A 20,929-nucleotide genomic window follows, 5' to 3' on the forward strand; every position below is an offset into this window, starting at 1 on the left:
CATCACAGCTCACAGCAACCTCCAACTCCTGGGCTCAAGCGAGTCTCCTGCCTCTGCCTCCCAAGTAGCTGGGACCACAGGTGCTTGCCACAACGCCTGGCTATTTTTTTTGGTTGCAGCCATCATTGTTGTTTGGCAGGCCCCAGCTGGATTCAAACCCGCCACCTTAGGTGTATGTGGTTGGTGCCTTAGCCACTTGAGCCACAGGTGCCAAGCCACCTCTTCCTTTTAAGCCTATGGAGTCTCTTGTGTTGTTAATCTTGGCTAAATGTTCCATGGTAGAAACTTTTGGATCATCCTGGGTTCCTCTCCCTCCTCATTTTTCCAAACATAGTCAGGCAGAAAATTCTGTCCAACCTATTTCAATGTCTCTTAAGTCTTGCCTCTGTTCCATATTTCTAATACTGCTGTCTTGGTTCAGCCTCTTAGCATCTTTCCAGAAACCACTCACTGTTTCTAATTCTTGCAATTCAGAAGTAAATTACAGAATCATCCATCTCAAAAAAATCCCAATCCATTGGGAGAGACAAAAACATAAGCAGACATTTCAGTACAGTGTGGCAAGTGATGCCAGCAATACCCAGTGGAGGGTGTTTAACCCAGTCTGGTGATGTCAGGACCCAGAGAAGGGCTCATAAGGTCGATTCTGAAGGATGAATGGAAGCAGGTCAGAAGACTTGAATGGAAAAAGGCTCCCTGGCAAAGAAGACAATGAAGGCATGGGGATGTGAGTGAACAATGCATACTTGGTGAGCTCAGAGGGGTTGGGATAGCTAAAGCTTAGTGTGTTGTGAGAAAGAAGACTGGAAAGTTAAGTGGAGGCCACACATGAAAGAAATTCATTTGCATTTGCCCCAGGGCACTTATTTATACCATTGATTTTTTTTCATTCACCTTTAAATATATCAGTATATATCTCTAAAAGGACAAGGGCTCTTTCTTTCTCTCTCTTTTTTTAACATAGCCAGAATACCATTATGATGTCTATAAAAATTAACAATTACTCAATATCGTCAAATACCTAGGCAGCATTCAAATTTTAAACTGTCTGAAAAAGATAATGAATGTTCTATAAGTTTATTTCATTGAATTAGGATCTAAATATGATTCACCCATTGAGACTGGCTCATATATTTTTAAAAATCCTTTATGTGTGGTTCTCTGTGTTCTAAGTACTTTACAGGCATCATCTCATTTCACCCCCACAGATCTCTCTATTTTTCAGATTACTCTATTTGGCAGTTTAGAAAATTCGGATGCATAAATTTTCACAGTCACATTCCTGGTGAAAGGCAGTTGGATTCCAGGACCTGTCTGATCTTACCCATTGGGCTATCTAACCTCTCACGGCCCTAGAAGAAGGTTCACACACTGGGAAAAGCTGAGTTTTAGGGGAAGACAGCTGGAGTAGGATGAGCAGAAGGAGGCACATCTGGAGGCAAATGTGACCCATTGCCAGGCTTCAGGCCATCAACACCTCATCTGATTCTATTCTTATTACTAACATTTTTAGAATCTCAAAGTTGAACATAATCTTAGAAATTACGTGGTCTAACCCCATCATTTAATAGCTGAAAAAAAAATTAAAGGGTTGAGCATGGTGGCTCATGCCTACAATCCTAGTACTCTGGGAGGCTTAGGTGGGAGGATCACTAGAGCTCAGGAGTTCAAGACCTGCCTAAGCAAAGCAAGATCCCGTCTCTAAAAAATAGCAAAATTATCTGGGCTTTGTGGTGACACTTGTAGTCCCAGCTACTCGGGAGGCTGAAGCAGGAAGATGGCTTGAGCCCAGGAGTTTGGCTGAGGCTATTGAGGTTATGGAACTCTAGCTTGGGCAACAGACTAGAACTCTATTGCAAAAAAAAAAAAAAAAAAAAACTTATAAGGAAGAGAATCAGGAGGATACTAGAGGCTGGTGTACAAGTATCCCAGCCCTGAGGACAATATTACAAGTCTCCTTTAGTCTATTCTGTCTCTGAGTTTCACCCTTAAAATTTATTTGGTGAAACAATAGGTTGTTCTGGCGCTTATCCCAATCTGGATTTTGCTCATTGCATTTCTATGGGGGTAGTTTAACATGTTCCTTTTTTTTTGTCAAGACGAAGTCTCCCTTTGTTGCCCTTGGTAGAGTGCTGTGGCATCACACAGCTCACAGCAACCTCCAACTACATTTAGAATTAGTGACAAATCTGTATCATGGCCTCTGGGCATGACAAGTACATTTTTTTTTAGAAACAGAGTCTCACTTTATCACCCTCCGTAGAGTGTCATGGTGTCACAGCTCACAGCAACCTCCAACTCCTGGACTTAGGCGATTCTCTTGCCTCAACCTCCCGAATAGCTGGGACTACAGGCACCTGCCACAACGCCAGGCTATTTTTAGAGACGGGATCTCGCTCTTGTTCAGGCTGGTCTCAAACCGGTGAAATCAGGCGATCCACCTGCCTTGGCCTCCCAGAGTGCTAGGATTATAGGCATGAGCCACTGTGCCCAGCCACCAAAGCTTCTTTCTTAATGAGATTAATTTACCTGAGCTCCAAATAAGTTTTTATAATTATTTTATAATTTTTATAAAATAAAAATTTTATCTCAAAATAAATGAATAAAAATAGTTCTACAATGGGAGAAAAGAAATAACACCTGCGAGATTTAGAACACATGGCTCTTGTTAGTTTTATTACAAGAGAATGAAAATGCTCTCCACAAATACTTCCTGTAAGTCACAGCTATTTATATACGGTTCACTTGTTACCTTTTCTGCACAGCCCTGCGCTGCTGGTCTCTAAGAGCCCACAAAGAGATTTGTGCTTCAGTCTCCCACCACATCACAGCCATGCAAAATCAGTAGATTCTTTGTATTACTCGAACTTTTATTACTCTCTCTAAATCTATGTGGTTAAGAATGGAGTAACTGTACTTTAGGTGCCTTTAATCAATCTTTATCAGAATGTATCCACTGGAGACACCAGTAAAAAAAAGGTTTCTAAAATTCTACTTTTCAAATCAGTAAAATAAGTTTCATAGGATTATGTAGTATTAAAGTGTTGCAACTACAAGAAAAATGATCATTAATTCATAATGCCCTTTCTATATTAAATCTCTATTAGTTCTCTGAAAGTCAATTTTTTCAGTATCTGAAAGACAGTATCTATCCTTCATATCCTTGTATTTCCTACAGAAATTTGCAAAATAGTTATAATCCTATTAGATGCTCAATAACCATTTGTTGAATTCATACAAACAACAACTGAATTTATGATCCTATCTATTCATGGGAGAACTTAGCCTTAATAGCAATTGATTAATTCTCTCAATAGTTATTTTCATTTATTGTGTGTCTGGCACATCCAGGGCACTGGTTGATAACTGAAAGCTATGCCCAGGTTTGTTTAACTTTTAACAAGCATTTAGATTTTATAGATTTGAATATTCTGTCTGATCCTCAAGTGTAAAGCCCAGAGAGGTGGAGATAAACTTCTGGAAAGAAAGCCACTACTGGATTTTTACCTGAGGGAGAAGAGAATAAATATACTCTTTGTAGGAAAGTGGAGGACCACAAACACTCTCTAAGGACAGCGTCCCCGCCTTATTCATCTTTGTATTTCTAGCTCCTGGCAGAGTACTTGGCACATTATAGGTGCTCAGTGAAAAATGTGGGTGTAGCCGGTAATCATAGTAGACAATATTTACCAAGTGCTTCTGCGGAGCTGGACTCTGTTCCAAGCACTGTATTTGCATTGTCACATGGACTGTAACTTGGGCAGGAGTCTGGATGCCTAGATTGCCTAGGTTCAAATCTGGCCTCTCTCATTTATTAGCTGTGCAATGTTAGGAGAGAAGTCACTTCCCTGTGCCTTAGTTTCCTCAAATGGAAACAAGGGATGATATTCAGACATACTTTACAAGATGGTTGTGAGGAATAAATGAAGTAGGATTTGTTAACACCTTAGAACAGTTCTTGGCACACAGTCAGTGCTATTTAAGTAGCAGCTCTTATTAGCTCATTTAATCCTCAACCTTGTGAGGCAGGGACTAATTATCCCCATCTGGAGTGAAAGATCCTGAGCAGTTTGCACAGGTGGCTTCCCCAAGTGTACCCAGGTGGTTGAGCACCCAAGTCTGTGCCCTTTGTCTTCTTGATGGAGCCCTGCGCCCTCAGAGTTCCGTGAACAGTCTCCCAATGGCACAGTTAAAGTCTAAGGTTTGTGTTTTTCATAGACTCACACAGAATTAGCAGCTTGGTAAAATATCATCTTGGGAAAGAGAAGAGAATGAGAAGGAAGATCTTTTTACCCCTTTGTTTGTAAAGACTTCATATGTACCTGGGAGAATGGAGCTCATTATTTCCCATACCTTAGTCAATTCTTTTTCATGAGTTGCTTGATCTTGGACCATTGAAAATAGCTCTTTCCTTTTCTTTTCCGATTCTTTAATGGAAGGTGAATAAGATGATTCAACTCTACACATTAAAAATAAAATGAGTACAAATTAAGCTTAACTTGATAATTTGTTATGATTATACTGTTAATTTAGACCATTGTAAGCTGCAGAGAGAGATCATTGCTGGAAACATTTCTAGTTACAGAGATTGCAAGTTCTAATAGATTCAGATCCCATAAGTGTTCACATCTTTAAGTAAGTGCAAATGGTTTTAATGAAAAAAAAAGAAGCAATTAATATGGAATTTCAACTATACTTTAAACATTGGCAGAATACTGGGATTGTACATGTAGATAAGATTTTTGGGTAAAAAGAAAAGACTTCTTCCTATATTAAAATAGCTTGGGAACTCTTTTTTAAAAAGGAAACAAATCCAACGTGCTAATGCACTGCAGAAAGGGAGCATGTCACGAGAAGTCCAAGGGGACGGCTACTCCTTAAAAGAGATAAAAAATGGTTAAATCTGACAGTCCAACCGGAGAGAGCTCCAATACATCTATTTTTTTGGCTGCTCAATTTATAAAATGGAATTGCAACCACATATTAATACTAAAGGGGAAAAGCAGAAACTGGGATAAAAAATACGAGACCCACGGGAAGTTTGGAGGAGTTTAAGCAGATAATGTTCACTTTCAGATGAGGCAAATTGGCAAAATGAAAATCATCAAAACACAGAAATTAAGAGAACCAGATGGGGAAAACAGCATGCTTTCTATTGAAAATCAGGCTTCACTATTCTGGTGGAGTGTGGCGTTTTGAAGAATATACCCACTTATAAGTGAATACAATTTTAGATCTCAAAAAAACTTTTGAACAGATTCCACCTCTGAAAAACTTAAACTACACAAATAAAACAACCAACCAAAATCTGAGCAATGATGGAGAAATAACTAACACAATGACTGAAGATAAAAGATCTTTTAAAACGTATAAAGTGATGGTGAGATCTCTGAGGTTCATGCGTGTAGGTTAGATTGCTTTTTTCTGATTATCAAATATATTTTAACTGTAGACAACAAAGTTTATCAGAATATAATATATTGCTATTATGTTATCAACCAAGAAAGACCATGTTCAGCATTTTTGTGTGTAGTAATTGTCTTCTTTTCTTTATGCATATGTATATAAATAAATATACGTTTTCCATGCAACTAGAATATACTATACACATTATTTGTTTCAGTTTCCTTTTGTTTCCCACTTAAAAATATTCTCCACTTTACCCCAAATTCTCTTAAAACATTTTAAATTTTTCTTATTTCCTGTGATTTGGAAGAAGTGAAAAATAAAATCCCCTATTTTTCAATTTGTCTTTATTTTTGTTCTTTCTTTCTTTCTTTTTTATGTCATCCTTGGTACAGTGCCGTGGCATTATAGCTCATAGCAATCTCAAACACTTGGGCTTAAGCAATCTTTTTGCCTCAGCCTCTCGAGTAGCTGGGACTATAGGTGCCTACCACAATGCCTGGCTTTTTTTTTTTTTTTTTTAGAGACAGGGTCTCACTCTTGCTCGGGCTGGTCTCGAACACCTGAGCTCAAGCAATCCACCTGCCTTGGCCTCCCAGAGACCTAGGATTACAGGTGTGAGCCAACGTGCTCAGCCTATTTTTCAATTTTTCCTAAGCAATTTCTGGGAGTAGAAATGCTAAAAACCCCATGATGAGTTTGCAAAGTTCAGTGAGTGAACGGAACAAATGTCAAAAATCCAATATGGACAAATGCAAAGAAGAAAACAATAACCATGTTAATATAAAATGGAGATATAAATATATAAAGAAACTATCACTGGGTGGCGCCTGTGGCTCAAAGGAGTAGGGCGCCAGCCCCATATACCAGAGGTAGTGGGTTCAAACCCATCCCTGGCCAAAAACTGCAAAGAGAAACTATCACTTGTCATGTAGAAAAAGAGTTTGGGGTTTGTTTGTTTATTTTTAGAGCTGAGGTCTTGCTATGTTGCCCAGGCTGGCCTCAAATTTCTGGGCTTATGCGCACCTTTCACCTCAGCCACCTGAGTAGCTGGGACTATAGATGCATGCCACTGTGCCTGGCTTTGAAATTATGTTTAGTAATTCTCAGAACACATCAGCTCAAGGTGTTTCTGTAACTAAAAAAGAAAAAAAGAAAAAGCTAACAAAATTTTGGCATGACTGAGAAAGTTTCTGAAAGTGACTAAAACATTACTATACTATTAGTATAAAACTACTGTGTGTGTACTGGGTACTATGAGCTGCTTCACCTTAATGCAACTGTAAAGAAGAGACAGTTCAAATAAAAGAAACCAAAGCAATAATGCAGAGAAAACCGTACTCAGGTGAGAACAAACTAAAAAGATCTGCAACTTTCAGTGGGAAAGATGAAGGTTGAGTCTACAGCAGAAGCTGTGAAAGGTTAAATTCACATCTTTTCATCAAATCTCAGAACACTAGAACTGAGGGACACCTTCCAAATAAGAAAGATGAATGTACTTTGGGGAGCAAAATAAATACCAGTTAAATAGAGGATGGCAAGCAGGCAGAATAAAAGAGTTTGTATTGGCCAAATATGTGCGTAAGTGCAAGATTTCAGATCAAGTAATGTTTTGAAGGAAAGTTGGCAATGTTTAGAATTTAGCCTTGGCCTTGTAAGAGCACCATAAAAAGTATCTTCCATGCTCCTCACAAAACCTGAGCTACACAAGGGGTGGATGGTGTGTTTTTCTACTACGTCTTTTGGGTACACATTATTTTCTGTGCATGAAGACATTTCTTACTAACTCACCACACTGAAACTGCACCTTACATATAATAAGTATCCAAGAAGTTCATTAATGATCAGAGATGATGATGTACATATACAAAGCCCCCGATAATGCTGACTGGCTAAGAGGCATTCTGCCATCCTTTGTAAGATACACAATAGGTCATTTTTAGGGATCTTGATTTGTCATTTGTTGTTAAGTGCAGACCTCAAAAAATGCTAGCAGGTCTCACAGCTTTAAAGAAATAATTATTGCCATTAAAACAAGGTAATCATCTTTCAATTAAATATCTTTTGCCACTTGGCTATTCAATTTTTAAAATCCTGCCATTGGTCTGGGATTAGCTTTCTGATTTTGAGAAAGATTCAAGTTCTGATGAGAATGAGAGCATCAGTGAACTATTAAAGCAGTCCAACAGTCTATTCACGAGCACACACATTTAATAATTCTCAGCAATCCCATTTCCTCTGTGGTTGTAGTGTACACAATATCTGTCTGATTTTAAAGGACAGAAATAAAATCTCCCTTTAACAAGAACCTTAATGGAACTGAAAAGGTGGTGAGTGTAGAGGCCAAAATAAATAAAAGATGTACAAGTGAAAAAATTAACATTAGGTTTATAGCCAATTGAAACAAAAGTATTTAAAAATATAGAATAAATCTTATTTGCACACATATAACTAAATATCAGCTCTAAGCTATTTATGTAATATCCTGAAGGATAAAACTTCTAAGAAAATTTCTGACTCAGTGTGACAGAAATATCTACAAATCAGAACATGATATAACTTTCTAGGTAAGTGAAGCTGTTAATATAAAAAATAAAACTACCATGAATTTTGTTTTTAGTATTTAATACATCTATAAATTACTAGTATGTTAAGATAGACGTTTTATTCTAGTTTCAAATATAAAACTCATAAAAATATTTAAACATCATGTTTTGAACAGTTTCTCTTAGACTGCCAAATATAGATCCAATTATACCTCTTTTTATTTTCTTGAGCATTATGGCACTCTCCTATTTTTAATAATTCTCTGTGTAACTGCAATCGTTCCATTTCTATAATTCTCAAGAGATCATCACGTGACTGTAACTCACTTTTCACCTCTGAGAGTCCTGCTTCCATGGCCTGAATAAAAACATAAAAGAATTTCAAAGCTCATTTTTGGATACTATAAAATATATTTTAAAATATTTAACAACTATAAATGAGCCTAATTTCAAACAAATTGGTCTTTAGTCCTTTTCTTGCTCTGTCTTACAGAATTCCATTAATTCATTCATTTACTCAACAAATATTAATATTGAGCTTTTGTTATGTGATCCCAGATACAAACACTGAAGAACTTGTGCTCAGTTAGCTCAAATCAGTCTAATGACAGAGAAGAATCAAATTATCACACAAATATGATCACACTGAATGTAAACTTGAAAGAAACATAAGAGTATCAATAAAACGTAATGCATAAAATACAAATTACTATAAATACTTCCCAATTTTAAAAAGATAATCAAGATAACCTCATGGCAAAGCTTGCCAGCAAAAGGAATTTTAAACCATGATTCCACTCTTGCTCAGTGATAGCTACACTTCAGTAACCAGAAATACCAGCAATCTTTGGATCCGGTGTTTTTGTTAATAGGAGAGGCTTGAACAAGGTGTTGGGAAGGATCTAGTTAGGAAAGAGAAGGAATAACAGCAATGGTGTCAGGTTCTCGAAGTGGGTGGGATAATCCTCAAAGCCTAATTGGGACAATTGCCTAAAGCAAAAGGGAGCCCCTCCTCTCTCATTACCAGAAGTTAGGAAGATGGAATGTAGATACCGTTACGCATTTGGACAGAGGGAGATTAAGAGACTGGCTATTGTTCACTTCTATTTTCTTTGTGAAGTAAAAGGCAACATCGTGTGCTGACAGTCTAAAGAGAGGTGGAGGGCATAGGAGTGATTTTTGAGAATGGACAAGATTTGAAATGGTTTATAATGGGAATGGGAGAGTTAGCTCATTGTGGGAGCACAGCAGGATTGCTGGGCAGTGCTGGGACCCATCTGAAGTGTGCCACCATGGCCTGAGCGATCTCCTGCACCAGTGCTGGCTGTTCTCCGGGAGAGAGGAATGGACAAGTCCTTCAATATTGTCCGGACCCTTCCACTCAATTATATAGGGAAACCAGTATTTACTAGGAGTGCCTGACCCATTGCCATTTTTACAGATGAAAAAACTGAGGACCAGACTTGAACCAAAGTTACACAACTCAAATGTGCCAGATTTTGAAACAAAAATCTAGGTCTTTTGCCTCTTAGTCCAATTAGAACATTCCAGGTTCATCCATGCTGTAGTTAATTTCTCTTTGTGGCTGAATAATATTCCATTACAGGGATATAACGGACTTTATTTGTCTGTTCATCAGTTGAGGCGCATTTGGGTCGTTTATACTTCTAAGCTTAATAGTATCAGTAATGCTGCTATGAGAATTAATGTACAAGTTCTTATGTGGACATAGGTTTTCTTATTCATTGTTGTCCAAAAATTCACAAAACCTGGAAGAATAATTGCATATAAAGTATATGTCATCATAATGAGTTCCCAGATATAAATATTTTTTTACCAAAGCCTTAAATTTATGTAACTGTTTTCTAAGCGACAGGAAGGCCTGAGTGGCAGTATGTCAGCCCCTGAAGCTCCTGGCTGACTTGGAAATAAATATAAGAGCAGATTCAAATTGGTGATTCAATAAACAAGGTCTGACAATTAAGTTCACAAACTCATCCTAGGAAAAATGCTACATACCTCAATGCCCAACACCACTATGTCAGCTTTGAAGTCCTCCCTCTGGGAAGCCCTGCACTGATGGCAGTGCCTACTCTGCCCTTCAAAGCAATTTTGGAATTCTTTTCCTGAAATGATCATCATGGCAGGGCACACAAAACCACGCAACAACAATAATGAAATCCACTCAGTAAGACACTGCTACATGTCACACAAACACAGCTGCCGGCCACAGATGAATCAAGGTAATGAAACCTCAGCTGGCTGTTTGTCCAGGGCTGCCAACATAGGTGCATGGTGGCAAGTTTGTGAACTTAATTGTCAGACCTCTTACATGTACTTGTTTGGATAGAGACTTCCTTAGATAAATCCTCTGTTTTGAATAGTGGAGATTTTTCAGCTGAGGTTAAAATATCAAAAATAAAAGACATGCAAAAGAAAAGTTTACTCATTGGACAATTAACTTAGTGTGAATGTGACCTATTACTTTGACCAAGTGAAGAAGGCACTCAGTGGCCCTACATGGCCAGTTTGTCCCCAGGGAGCAATCAAACAGGCAGGGGCAAGTAGACAGTGGCCTGCCTGCGTTTGGAAAGGGCTCCACACACCAGGCCAGTGAAATGTAGTGTCCCCATAAACTAGAGTAGGGTGACCAGACGTCCCGCTTTTGAACAATTTGTCCTGTGTCCCGTGGCATTTTTCAGAAGTCCCATTTTTGGAAAGAATGTACGACTGGGCAGGAGAACAGGGAGGGAATATACAGTTTTCGGCTGCCATGTGGCTATTTTGCCAGAATATGAGTTTTATGTTTGTTAATTTTATAATGTTAAACTGTAATAATAACAAATAATTGTTGAGAAGTGATTATTGAGAACTGCGTATCAAAGTTTGCATTGATGTCAGGCCCTGCCCTGCCCTGTCCCCTGCCCCCCCCTCGCCCCCACCGTCATGTTGTTCCGCTTTACAAATGTTAAAATCTGGTCACCCTAAACTAGAGTGAACTGAAACTCAGTCAAATGTGATAATAATGGAATATATTTTACTTCTACTACATATTAGAAAACAGTATCTATAACAGTGACAATTGGAGGCATCAGTCAGGGGAAGAAAGCTTATTTGTGACCTAGGTACACAGGTGGGAGAATGTATGTTAAAATTCAAACTTTCCATAATACACGTGAACAATAGTGGTTTGACACGTGAAGGAATATGCAAGAGATTTTAATTGTAAATTGACAGCCTTATCTAAGTTGGCTGCAAAAGTACAAGAAAAGTTTGAAGGCTTTGCTGATGTCAATATATTTAGAGCTGTTTTTTGACTTTGAATTCAAGGTTAATAATACTGAATTGACATAACAATTAGTGAATTTATTTAACTGAGATGTAGTTTTGAAATTAGTATGCTTTTGCATGAAAGATGAATAAATTATTTGTCAGTGGGGTGCAAATATTCAGGTACTTGATTCAGTTATTGGAACACTTTCGAGTTTGACTGGAACAACTTACATATGTAAATCTACTTTTTTAAATGGCAAAATTTCATGAAATCTAAATACAGATCAAGTATTTCAGATGAATACTTAGCATCTAAATTGAGATATGTATGTAACCACAAAATACACACCAGATTTTGAAGACTTAATATGAAAACTTATAAAATATCTCAATTTTTTAATATATTTATTGTATGTTGGAATGATAATACACATTTTTTTTCTTTTTTTGAGACAAAGTTTCACTCTGTTCCCTGGGCTAGTGTGCCTTGTTATCAGCCTAGTTCACAACAATCTCAAACTCCCGGTTTCAAGTGATCCTCTTGCCTCAGCCACCCAAGTAGCTGGGACTACAGGTGCCCACCACAATGCCCAGCTAATTTTTCTGTTTTTAGTAGAGACAGGGTCAGACTGGTCTTAAACTCTTGAGCTCAAGTGATCCTCCTGCCTTGGCCTCATAGAATATTCTGGTTAACATTGGTTGAATAAAATATATTACTATTGTAGATTAATCTCACTCATTTCTCTTTACTTCTTTGAATATGGCTCCTAAGAAAAGTTCCCATTATATTTGTGGCCTGCATTATCTTCCTGCTGTACAGTGTTTCTCTAGTACCTTAATAACACATTAACAAGCAAACAAAGAAAGGTTAACTCTTCCAGTACAGATATTTTAAAAATGCTGAATAATCTATTTTTGCCATTAACTTCCAATGGGAAATACTGTACATTTTAAAAAGTCTGAGTATAGTGTAGCACAGCAAAGAAATATGTGCAATGGAATTAACACGTATACTGACAGGTTGCGAAGTTGTAGACAGGCCAGTGAGAAGAAGTGATTCTTGTGACAACTGAGACACATCTGGCATTAAGTGTGCAGTAAACTAAAGAGAATTTTACATACAATACACGTAAATGACAGCATTTCAGATCGAAATGGTTGTCTTTTTGCATTCATGTGCAAGATGAGGAATATTCTGTTGTGACAATTTTGAGCAAAGAGAAGAAAAATTTATTTCCAAATGCATATACTGGTTACAGTATTATTTAACTCTAATTATTCCCATTTAGTAGAATATAAATTTTGTAAAATGTGTTTAAGGCCCATCTGTTTGGTTAAAAATTTGCCTAATGGTTTGAGAGGAGCAGTGATTTTAAACCTTCAAATCAGCTAATAAATATAAATAATTGCTATCTTCTCGTTTAGTATTTATCCTAAAGAACAGAATGAAACATGTGTAATTTCGAAATAGAACAGGGAAAGGGCTAAAAAAGCATTATTTTTTGCATTTTCCTCCTAATGAATGAAAAATACTTAGTGTTTTCCTGAGAATAGAAATCTTATCTTTTAGACATCTTAAAGTTTTGAACAGGGTAGATGTGAGTAGGGATGAAAACTTACCCATTGGCTACACTGAACACTACTCAAGTGATGGGCACTAAAAGCCCGACTTAAGCATTATAAAAGGTATCAGTGTAACAAAAACACCTGCACCCCTCCTTAGTATTTTGCAATTTTTTTTTGCAGTTTTTGGCTGGGGCTGTGTTTGAACCCGCCACCTCCAGCATATGGGGCTGGCGCCTTACTCCTTTGAGCCACAGTGCCACCCCAGTATTTTGAAATTTAAAAATTATATCAGTTGCAAAAAAAATTTTTTTTGAACAAAATTACTTGTGAAAAATCTTTTTATTAGGACTATAAAAGACTTTGTGTAAAACATGCTTTAGAATCATTGAGTTTGTTTTTAACACACGCAATTCTTTTGTAAAATATAAAATGGAGGCCCTTAGTTTAAATTTAATAATGTTTCTAGATGCAAGGATAGCTAAATTATTATTGTTATTATTATTTTTGAGGCAGTCTCACTTTGTCACCCTCAGTAGAGTGCTGTGGCGTCATAGCTCACAGCAACCTCAAACTCCTGGGCTTAAGTGATTCTCTTGCTTCAACCTCCCAAGTAGCTGGGACTACATGCACCTGCCACAACATCAGCTATCTTTAGAGACAAGGTCTCGTTCTGGCTCAGGGTGGTCTCGAACCTGTGAGCTCAGGCAATCCATCCGCCTGGATCACATGCGTGAGCCACCACAGCTGGCTGCTAAAGTATTTTTGAAAGGAACAAAATTTGTAAAAAATATAATTTTGGTAAACCTCCTCATAGAAATCAGTATAAATATCAGTCACATAAAAAGTTATTGTTCACTGTGGAAAACATAATAAGTGAAGTTACAGAATTAATCGTGAAGAATATGAGAGAAAATAAAATTCCAAAATTTAAAGCAAGGTTTCTCAAGCTCAGCTCCACTGACATTTTGGGCTAGGTAATTCTCTGTTTCAGGTGGGGTTGTCTTGGCATCACAGGATGTTTAACAGATTCTCTAGCCTTCACCCACTAGATGCTGGTAGCACTTTTTTCCCTCTTGTCACAACCAAAAATTTATCCAGGGATTGCCAAATGTCACTGGGAGCAAAAGCACCCCAGTAGAGAGCCACCGATTTAAACAGAAGTCATAACAATTAGGCAACTCGTACTCATGTTTTGCAATCTTTAGTATAAAGATCAGTAAAAATATTTCCCAATATATTGACTTTTATGAATAGCTAGGTTTTAATTTTGGTACTGTATTACTTGTTGTCATTATATTGTTATTATGTCATTATGTACATTGATGAATTACTAAGTACATTAATAAACACATGTCTAAAGAAAAATCAAAGTAGATAACATAGACTTTCTTTAGCACTGGCAACCTACAGAGCTTTCTCAGGAGTACATGTAAGTCCCTAGAAGTTTGTAGAAATCTTTGAGGTTGAGAGTGAGAAGGGTCAGGAGGGCAGGTCAATTAAATGATATCAGTAAAGGGCAGTGTGACCTTGGCCAGGAGCTGGTTCGTGTGCTCTCACTTCCTGGCACACCTTCAGACTCCAGGCTGCCTGCACTCTCTTCTTGCCAACAGGAGCCTGTCACTGTGATGAGTATGAAAAGCATGGGACCACAGCATTCTCAAAGTGGGAATGTTAAAACCAACATTTTATTCATGTTTATTTATTTACTAATGTTCTTCAATGTACACTCTTTCTGTATTTGCAATATTTTTTCTTTTAACAAGATTTTCCACCCTATAAAGTATAAACCACAAAGTTCTGAGGAGGGGGAAGTGGAGTTTGTCAAGGAAAGCATGCAGTGGTTCTTAACCTTCCTTATACTGCAATGTATTTTCACTGTTACAAAGGGGTCGTGACCCACAGGTTGAGAACGGCTGCTAGAGAGCAGTCAGTCATGCAGCCAAAAACAGCAGCAGCGAACAGGGACTCCACGCCGCGCCAGACACAGGTGTAACACTAGCCGCTTCTGTTCTCTAAGTGAGCCAAAGACAAAAGCTGAACCTTAGCCTATAAAAGAGGATGATTTTGGACACTGTACGTAGGTTCAAATAGAATTATTGGGGGTATTAAAAGGAACTAATATTGGTAAACCTCACTGAAGGGCAGAACCAAACTTGATAACTAGAACTACTAATGAAACATGTAACTAAACAGAGAAAAATAAGGCTGATCTATCTAGAGAATAGATCTAGAGGGATCAGAGCCAAAAAGACTTAAAGAACAAAGCAGAGAGCTCTTCAGTCTACGCAGATGACTTGAAGCCCAGGGGTGAATTTTTGGGAAGTACACCAAAAAATAATTCACTTATTTATTTAATGTGATTCTGTTGCAGATGCCAGCAGCACCAAGACAGGGGCAAAATACAAGTGCAAGTTGTCTTTGAACAGAAGTCATGACTGGTTGTCCCATCCTCAGGGAGGTAAATGAGCAGCAGCCTCTGAGAGGGAAGAACCCATCAGAGCATGACCCACAGCTCAAACAGCACAGGAGGCCTGAGGGCAACATAAACTCTAGCAACCCCCCCCCCACACACACCCCCTCTAAAGCAGAAGAATAAGAGTTAACCTCATTTATAATATTATGAAGCCAAAGAATGCACCATCAATTCTACTTCTAGACAGTCTCTGAAGTCCTCAGTGTTTAGTGTTTGCAGTTAGCTTTGTTTGCTTACATCTGTATTCTAATTTGTATTAGAATGAGACCCCCCTTCTCAAACACAGCTGCAGTTTGAGTGAGGGGGATGGTACTGTCTCTTAAAAATGCCACTGAACGGAGAACCTGGAGCCTTATTTTCTGTCTCTTCCCAAATATGGGGGAAGAGAAACATAGGATTAGAACAAATGCTGGCAGAGAAAACAGTTAAAGAACTAATTCCATATAAGTATGGTGGGTTAGGGGAATGCGAAGTTGGCCCCCCAGCTAAGAAATGACCCTGGGAGTTTACGTGGTAGCAGATTCTCCTGTGATGGAATAGTGGGGAAGTGGAAGTCTGCCAGGATATAGCAGTGACCTCAAATTGTGTATTTTAGGATAGGGGGACATAGCGGCCAAATATCATGGATAAAATGGCGGAAAGATGCTGAATATTTGAAGGTCAGAGATAAAACCTACAATGGGAGATAAAACCATAAATGTCTCAGGTAACTTGATATTTATGAATAAGAAATACATATTGAGTAAAAAAATTAATAATGACCAATTTTCATGAATCCTATATAAACGTTCCAATTGACTGCAAGAGTAGAAAGTCAAAAAAAAGATTGTTGAGTTAAGAAAAAAAATTATTCCTTAGAAGAACTGTCAATCATTTGCCAATGTGAGAGTTACCTACAATAAATTCTAGGCTACTGTTTGGTAAATGATTATGATAAGGTTACTAGTGATAAATCACCCCCCTACTTCTCACTGAGGTTATAGATTTTTGTATCCTTCATGATTTCCTGTATCTCTAACCCAGAATTCTTAGGAATCAAAGAGGCACAGAGTCAGAGAAGACAGTGGGTAGGGAGGGTGGCGTGTGGCTAAAGGGCCATAGTCTTTAGGCACAGAGGTCTGTAAGTGACTGCGGTGATAATACATTGTTATTACACCACTGCAGAACCAAAGTGCACTCTAGTGGGTCAAGCCCCTGTGGGATTATTGATATTACTCCTCAAGTGAGGAAGTATGAATGAACTTACACACATAATAGAAAACTAGCTTTCTAATCCCTATACCTGCTAAGTCACCATTTATTCAAATCATGGACAGTATTAGTTAGAAAATAAAAATTAAATCTTCACCTGGCACTGTCTTTGGTACATTTTCAGTTCTTGTAAGAGCTTCTGATTTTCATCTTGTAACTTATTCCTGCTTAGTGCTATTTCACTCACAGCTGATTTTAATTTTTCAATAATGAACTCATCTCTTCCACTGGTATCACAAGTGGGTTCTGGTTCACATATCAAACGAGGAATTTCAGAGCTGCCATCTTCTACACATTGTTTTTTACCATTTAGTTGAGTTTGGTAACTTTGTGTCTGTTTCTGAAAAATGTGAAAACTGTAAATTAAATGACAAATATCATACTTAAGCTTATATAAAGTTCAAGAATGATAGAAATGAATTCGTAAAAACATCTTTAAATATGTTACTAGATAATGAAAGTTGGCCCTTAGTAATTCAGTCTCATGTTCATTCTAGAATCTCAATTTCAGATAGCATCAAGATAAAACATATTTGTATGACCTCAGAGCAAAGATGTAAAGTAGGGACGGGCATTAGGAACAGTGCAGTTTTTGCAGTTTCTGCGGTTTTTGGCTGAGGCTGGGTTTGAACCTGCCACCTCCAGCATATGGGGCCAGCGCCCTACTCCTTTGAGCCACAGGTGCTGCCAGGAACAGTGAAGTTTTATTAAGCAAGAAAAAAACTCTAGGAGCTATAAAAAGAGGAAAATAATGAATTCAATTACACAATAGTTGAAAAACATCTCTATGACCAACAATAAATAAACAAAATAAGACATAAACAATTAGATTATAGGGGAAAAGTTGTCAATGAGTAGGTATTAACAGGGCTCATAAATCCTAATGTACAAAAACTTCTACAATTTTTTAATAAGAAAAAAGACAAGACAAAATAAAAATGGGCAAAGTTTATGAATAGGCCAATTCACAGAAAAGGAAATGAAAAGGGTTAAGAAATATATGAAAAGATGCTCAGTCTTACAAGTAGTCAGAGAAAGACAAAGCAAAGCGAGCCATCATAGCCTCGCCAGGCAACTTGCCTGCAGGCAAGCAAATACATGGTATTTAATGATACAACAACAATGAAATTTTTAATAGCACCATGCTTGGAGACATGTAGACTAAATTCACCATTACCGATATTTCTTGCACCTGTGACTGTACTCACTGTTAGACCTACTCCGGTTATGTTATGTTAGTTGGCATTTCTGTCTGTAAACAGATTATATGCTTAATGGCAAAGATACAAGTATTTAATCTCTACTTTCTTTAAATTTAGAGGACAGTATTAGATAACTTACCTGAAATTGATTATACTTCTCAGATAATAATTTTTGTTGAGCATCTAAAGAAACCAGATGAGTCTGATACAATATTTCTTGCTTGTCCCATTCTCTTGACTTTGTTCTAAATTCCTTTCAAAAAGTGAGAAGGGGAACAAACATAAATTAAATAATATTAGTTATTTTAAAGCAAAATGAATAGTGTGTCTTTCATTTGTACATCTTCATTCTGAGGAAAAAAAAGTAAGTTCATTCTTTACCTATTAGGAAAGCAAAATAACAAAAAGTATCAAATCACTCATGTTGGATTAACTGTCTTCTCATTTTTGTTGGGAAATAGGGAATTCATTACTTAATCATTTAAATATGTAGAAAGTCTATCTGATAACAAGTGGTGATTACTAATAAGGAAGTTTCCAACGATGTTTTTGCATCATCCAGTACTTCCATTCTATTTCTTGACCTCTCCTTTCATTCTCTACACTTAGTTCTAAACTTAACCCTCTTGTTTTTTTAGAGGGTGGGTCTTGGTACCTGGATTATTACGGACTGAATGTTTCTGTCACTTACCTGCATACATAAGTTGAAGCATAATCCCCAGTGCAATAGTTTTAGATGGTAGTGTCTTGGAGAGGTAATTGGGTCATGAGGGTGAAGCCCTCATAAATGCGATTAGTGACCTTATCAGAAGAGATATGAGAGTCCTTGCTCTTTTTTTCTTTCTCTCTCCCATGTGATGATACAATGAGCAGACAGCTACAATCTATCTACCAACAGGAGGGCCCTCACCAGAATATGACCACGCTGGCACTGTGAACTTGGGCTTTAAGCCTTCAGAACTATAAGAAAGAAATGTTTACTGTGTAAGTCACCACATCTATGGTATTCTGTTCTAGCACCCTGACCTAAAATAGTGACTTTTTCACTCATTTACACAGGGAGGAAATGATGAAGTAGCTTGAGAAAGCATAATCATTTCTTTCAAGTTTTTGCTCAATATCATAGAAAATGATTATCTATTATAACTTAATAGTATGAGCCAAAGGAAACTTCACTGCATTTCAATTTTGCCTAGGGATGGCCACCGTATCTTATCTTTCTGTCCAGGCTTTAAGAAACCTAAGGGTAAGAGCTGTTTATTACTTCTGTACTGTTCACAGTGTCTGTCTGACAAAGTGCCAAGTACCACTTACATTCCATGAATGTACAAACAAAAGTACAGTATATTACTAACATTTCCTAGAATTTAAATATTTCTCACTAAATTTTGCAAAGAAAACAACATGGTTGGAAGTAAGCCCTATAGCTACCATGTGTATATAGAAACATGATCATATATTATTGCATACAGGAAAATGGCATGAATGTATTGTTGTTTTCAATCATCAATTCAGTAATATTTATGGGACACATCACCAGGGACTATAGAGAGAAAATTTGGAAATATTTTATAATTTAAAAAGTTTACCTTGAAAAAGTCAAGGTGTATATAGTAAATTAGGGAAATGTATACACACACAAACAGTTTCACAGTATGTTAAGTACAATAATGCCGACACACAAAAGCCATGCAGAGCATGTTGTTAAATGCTCTTAAAATGCTTATTTAAAGAGTGAAATGTACGTTTTGCTTAAAATGAGAACATGACATTTTGTATTTTCTACACAGAACTGATTTTAAAGAACAGTTGAGGAAATTTACCTTTTATAAATTCCTAATACTTAAAACAATTAGTGAAGGAAGAGCATAAATAAGGAAGCTTTTGTAGTAATTAAAGGTGACCTGATAGTATCAAGATTGGAGAAATGGGTAGACTTGCATTAGATAACAGTGCATCATGATAAGTAGACTATATTTACTAGAATAAATAGAGATGGCTATTTAAAATTGTTGACCTTGATTCAGACATTCAAAAATACGAAAATCAGGTACATGAAAACATGGTCTTCAGTAATAATGACACATTTACAAAACTAGGCTTTAGTAGAAAATAGGTAGCATTTTCAAATCAACGCAATCCATAATAAAAATATTTTGTTTACTTTTCATTTAGAAAGGAGTCTTTGGAGTTAAAAGTCAAAATCTGGGCAAAGTTGACATAAGCAGTTCATATCTTTTATATAATACAAATATTTAGCATCACCTACCGAATAACCGCAAATAATCTTGAAAATAAATATTCCCCAGCTTGCTTTAGAGGCAGAAGCACTAATCTCAACTCCTTATAAATGCCACAACAGGTATAAATAAGGTCAAGAATAGCTAGAAATGTGTGTCACATATCAGCAGGTGCTTATAACAGTACTGGCTTCCTTGGTATTACAGATGTACAGTTTTCAAGGCTAGCAAGTCAGAATAATATATGCAGAAATATGAAACCGTGCAGAGACCCAGAGAGCTTCACTGGAGTTTTTATAACAACTGGAGATGTCAGCTTAGGTTGCATGAGATCTGTAGGCTTGCCTAGACCTCCATACTAAGTTTTCCTTGGCTGGAAAAGCTTTTAAGCCTTTAAGGTTGAGAGTGGGTTAGAGTCATTAAAATCAGAGTGTAGAGTGATAGCTACATTATTAGATTTTTTAAAGCCCTCTGCTAAATATTGGGAGATGGTCCTTAGTGATTGCTATATGTCAAGGACCTTTACCTAATAGGACGGTTTAACATTTTATTATAAAGATTTTCATATGTACATAAAAGTAGAGAATAAAACAAACCCCCATGAACTCTTTACCCAGTTTAACAACTGAGTTCTTTTAACAAGCTACTTTTAGGACTATGATCTCAGACTTTATTTTTTTCTGCTCTTAAAGATATTTTAGTGCAGAACGACTTATTGAAGAGTAAGATGATGAAGTATGAAACAGGGCAATGACAAGTAGGTAGGAGGAAAAAGGAGATGAGAGGCATTAACAAGGAGAAAGGGCAGATCCAGACTGGAGTGAAGAGAAAGGAACAGATGAAAGATTCCAAAGAGTACTCTATCCTGGGGGACTGGGAGGTGCAGGACCCTTACCTATCAATGAGTAGAAGACACTGAAATCATTAGCTGGGGGTTAAGGTTCAAAAGAATGAAAGAGATTAAATGGGATA

General features: G+C 37.2%; 1 protein-coding gene across 1 annotated transcript in view; it reads right to left on the reverse strand.

Annotated features, from left to right (window-relative positions):
• DEUP1 (deuterosome assembly protein 1) overlaps positions 1 to 20,929 on the reverse strand; it is a 79,233-nt gene that overhangs the window by 26,762 nt on the left and 31,542 nt on the right. The window contains exons 6-9 of the mRNA XM_003780825.1: positions 17,857 to 17,970; positions 16,613 to 16,855; positions 8,165 to 8,310; positions 4,354 to 4,459 (exon numbers count right to left, since the gene is read on the reverse strand). Coding sequence (XP_003780873.1) covers positions 4,354 to 4,459; positions 8,165 to 8,310; positions 16,613 to 16,855; positions 17,857 to 17,970 — 609 coding nt within the window. The remainder of the gene's footprint in view (positions 1 to 4,353; positions 4,460 to 8,164; positions 8,311 to 16,612; positions 16,856 to 17,856; positions 17,971 to 20,929) is intronic.

Source organism: Otolemur garnettii, unplaced genomic scaffold (assembly GCF_000181295.1).
Source record: "Otolemur garnettii isolate 467f Iridium unplaced genomic scaffold, OtoGar3 scaffold00001, whole genome shotgun sequence".
Taxonomy (NCBI): domain Eukaryota; kingdom Metazoa; phylum Chordata; class Mammalia; order Primates; family Galagidae; genus Otolemur; species Otolemur garnettii.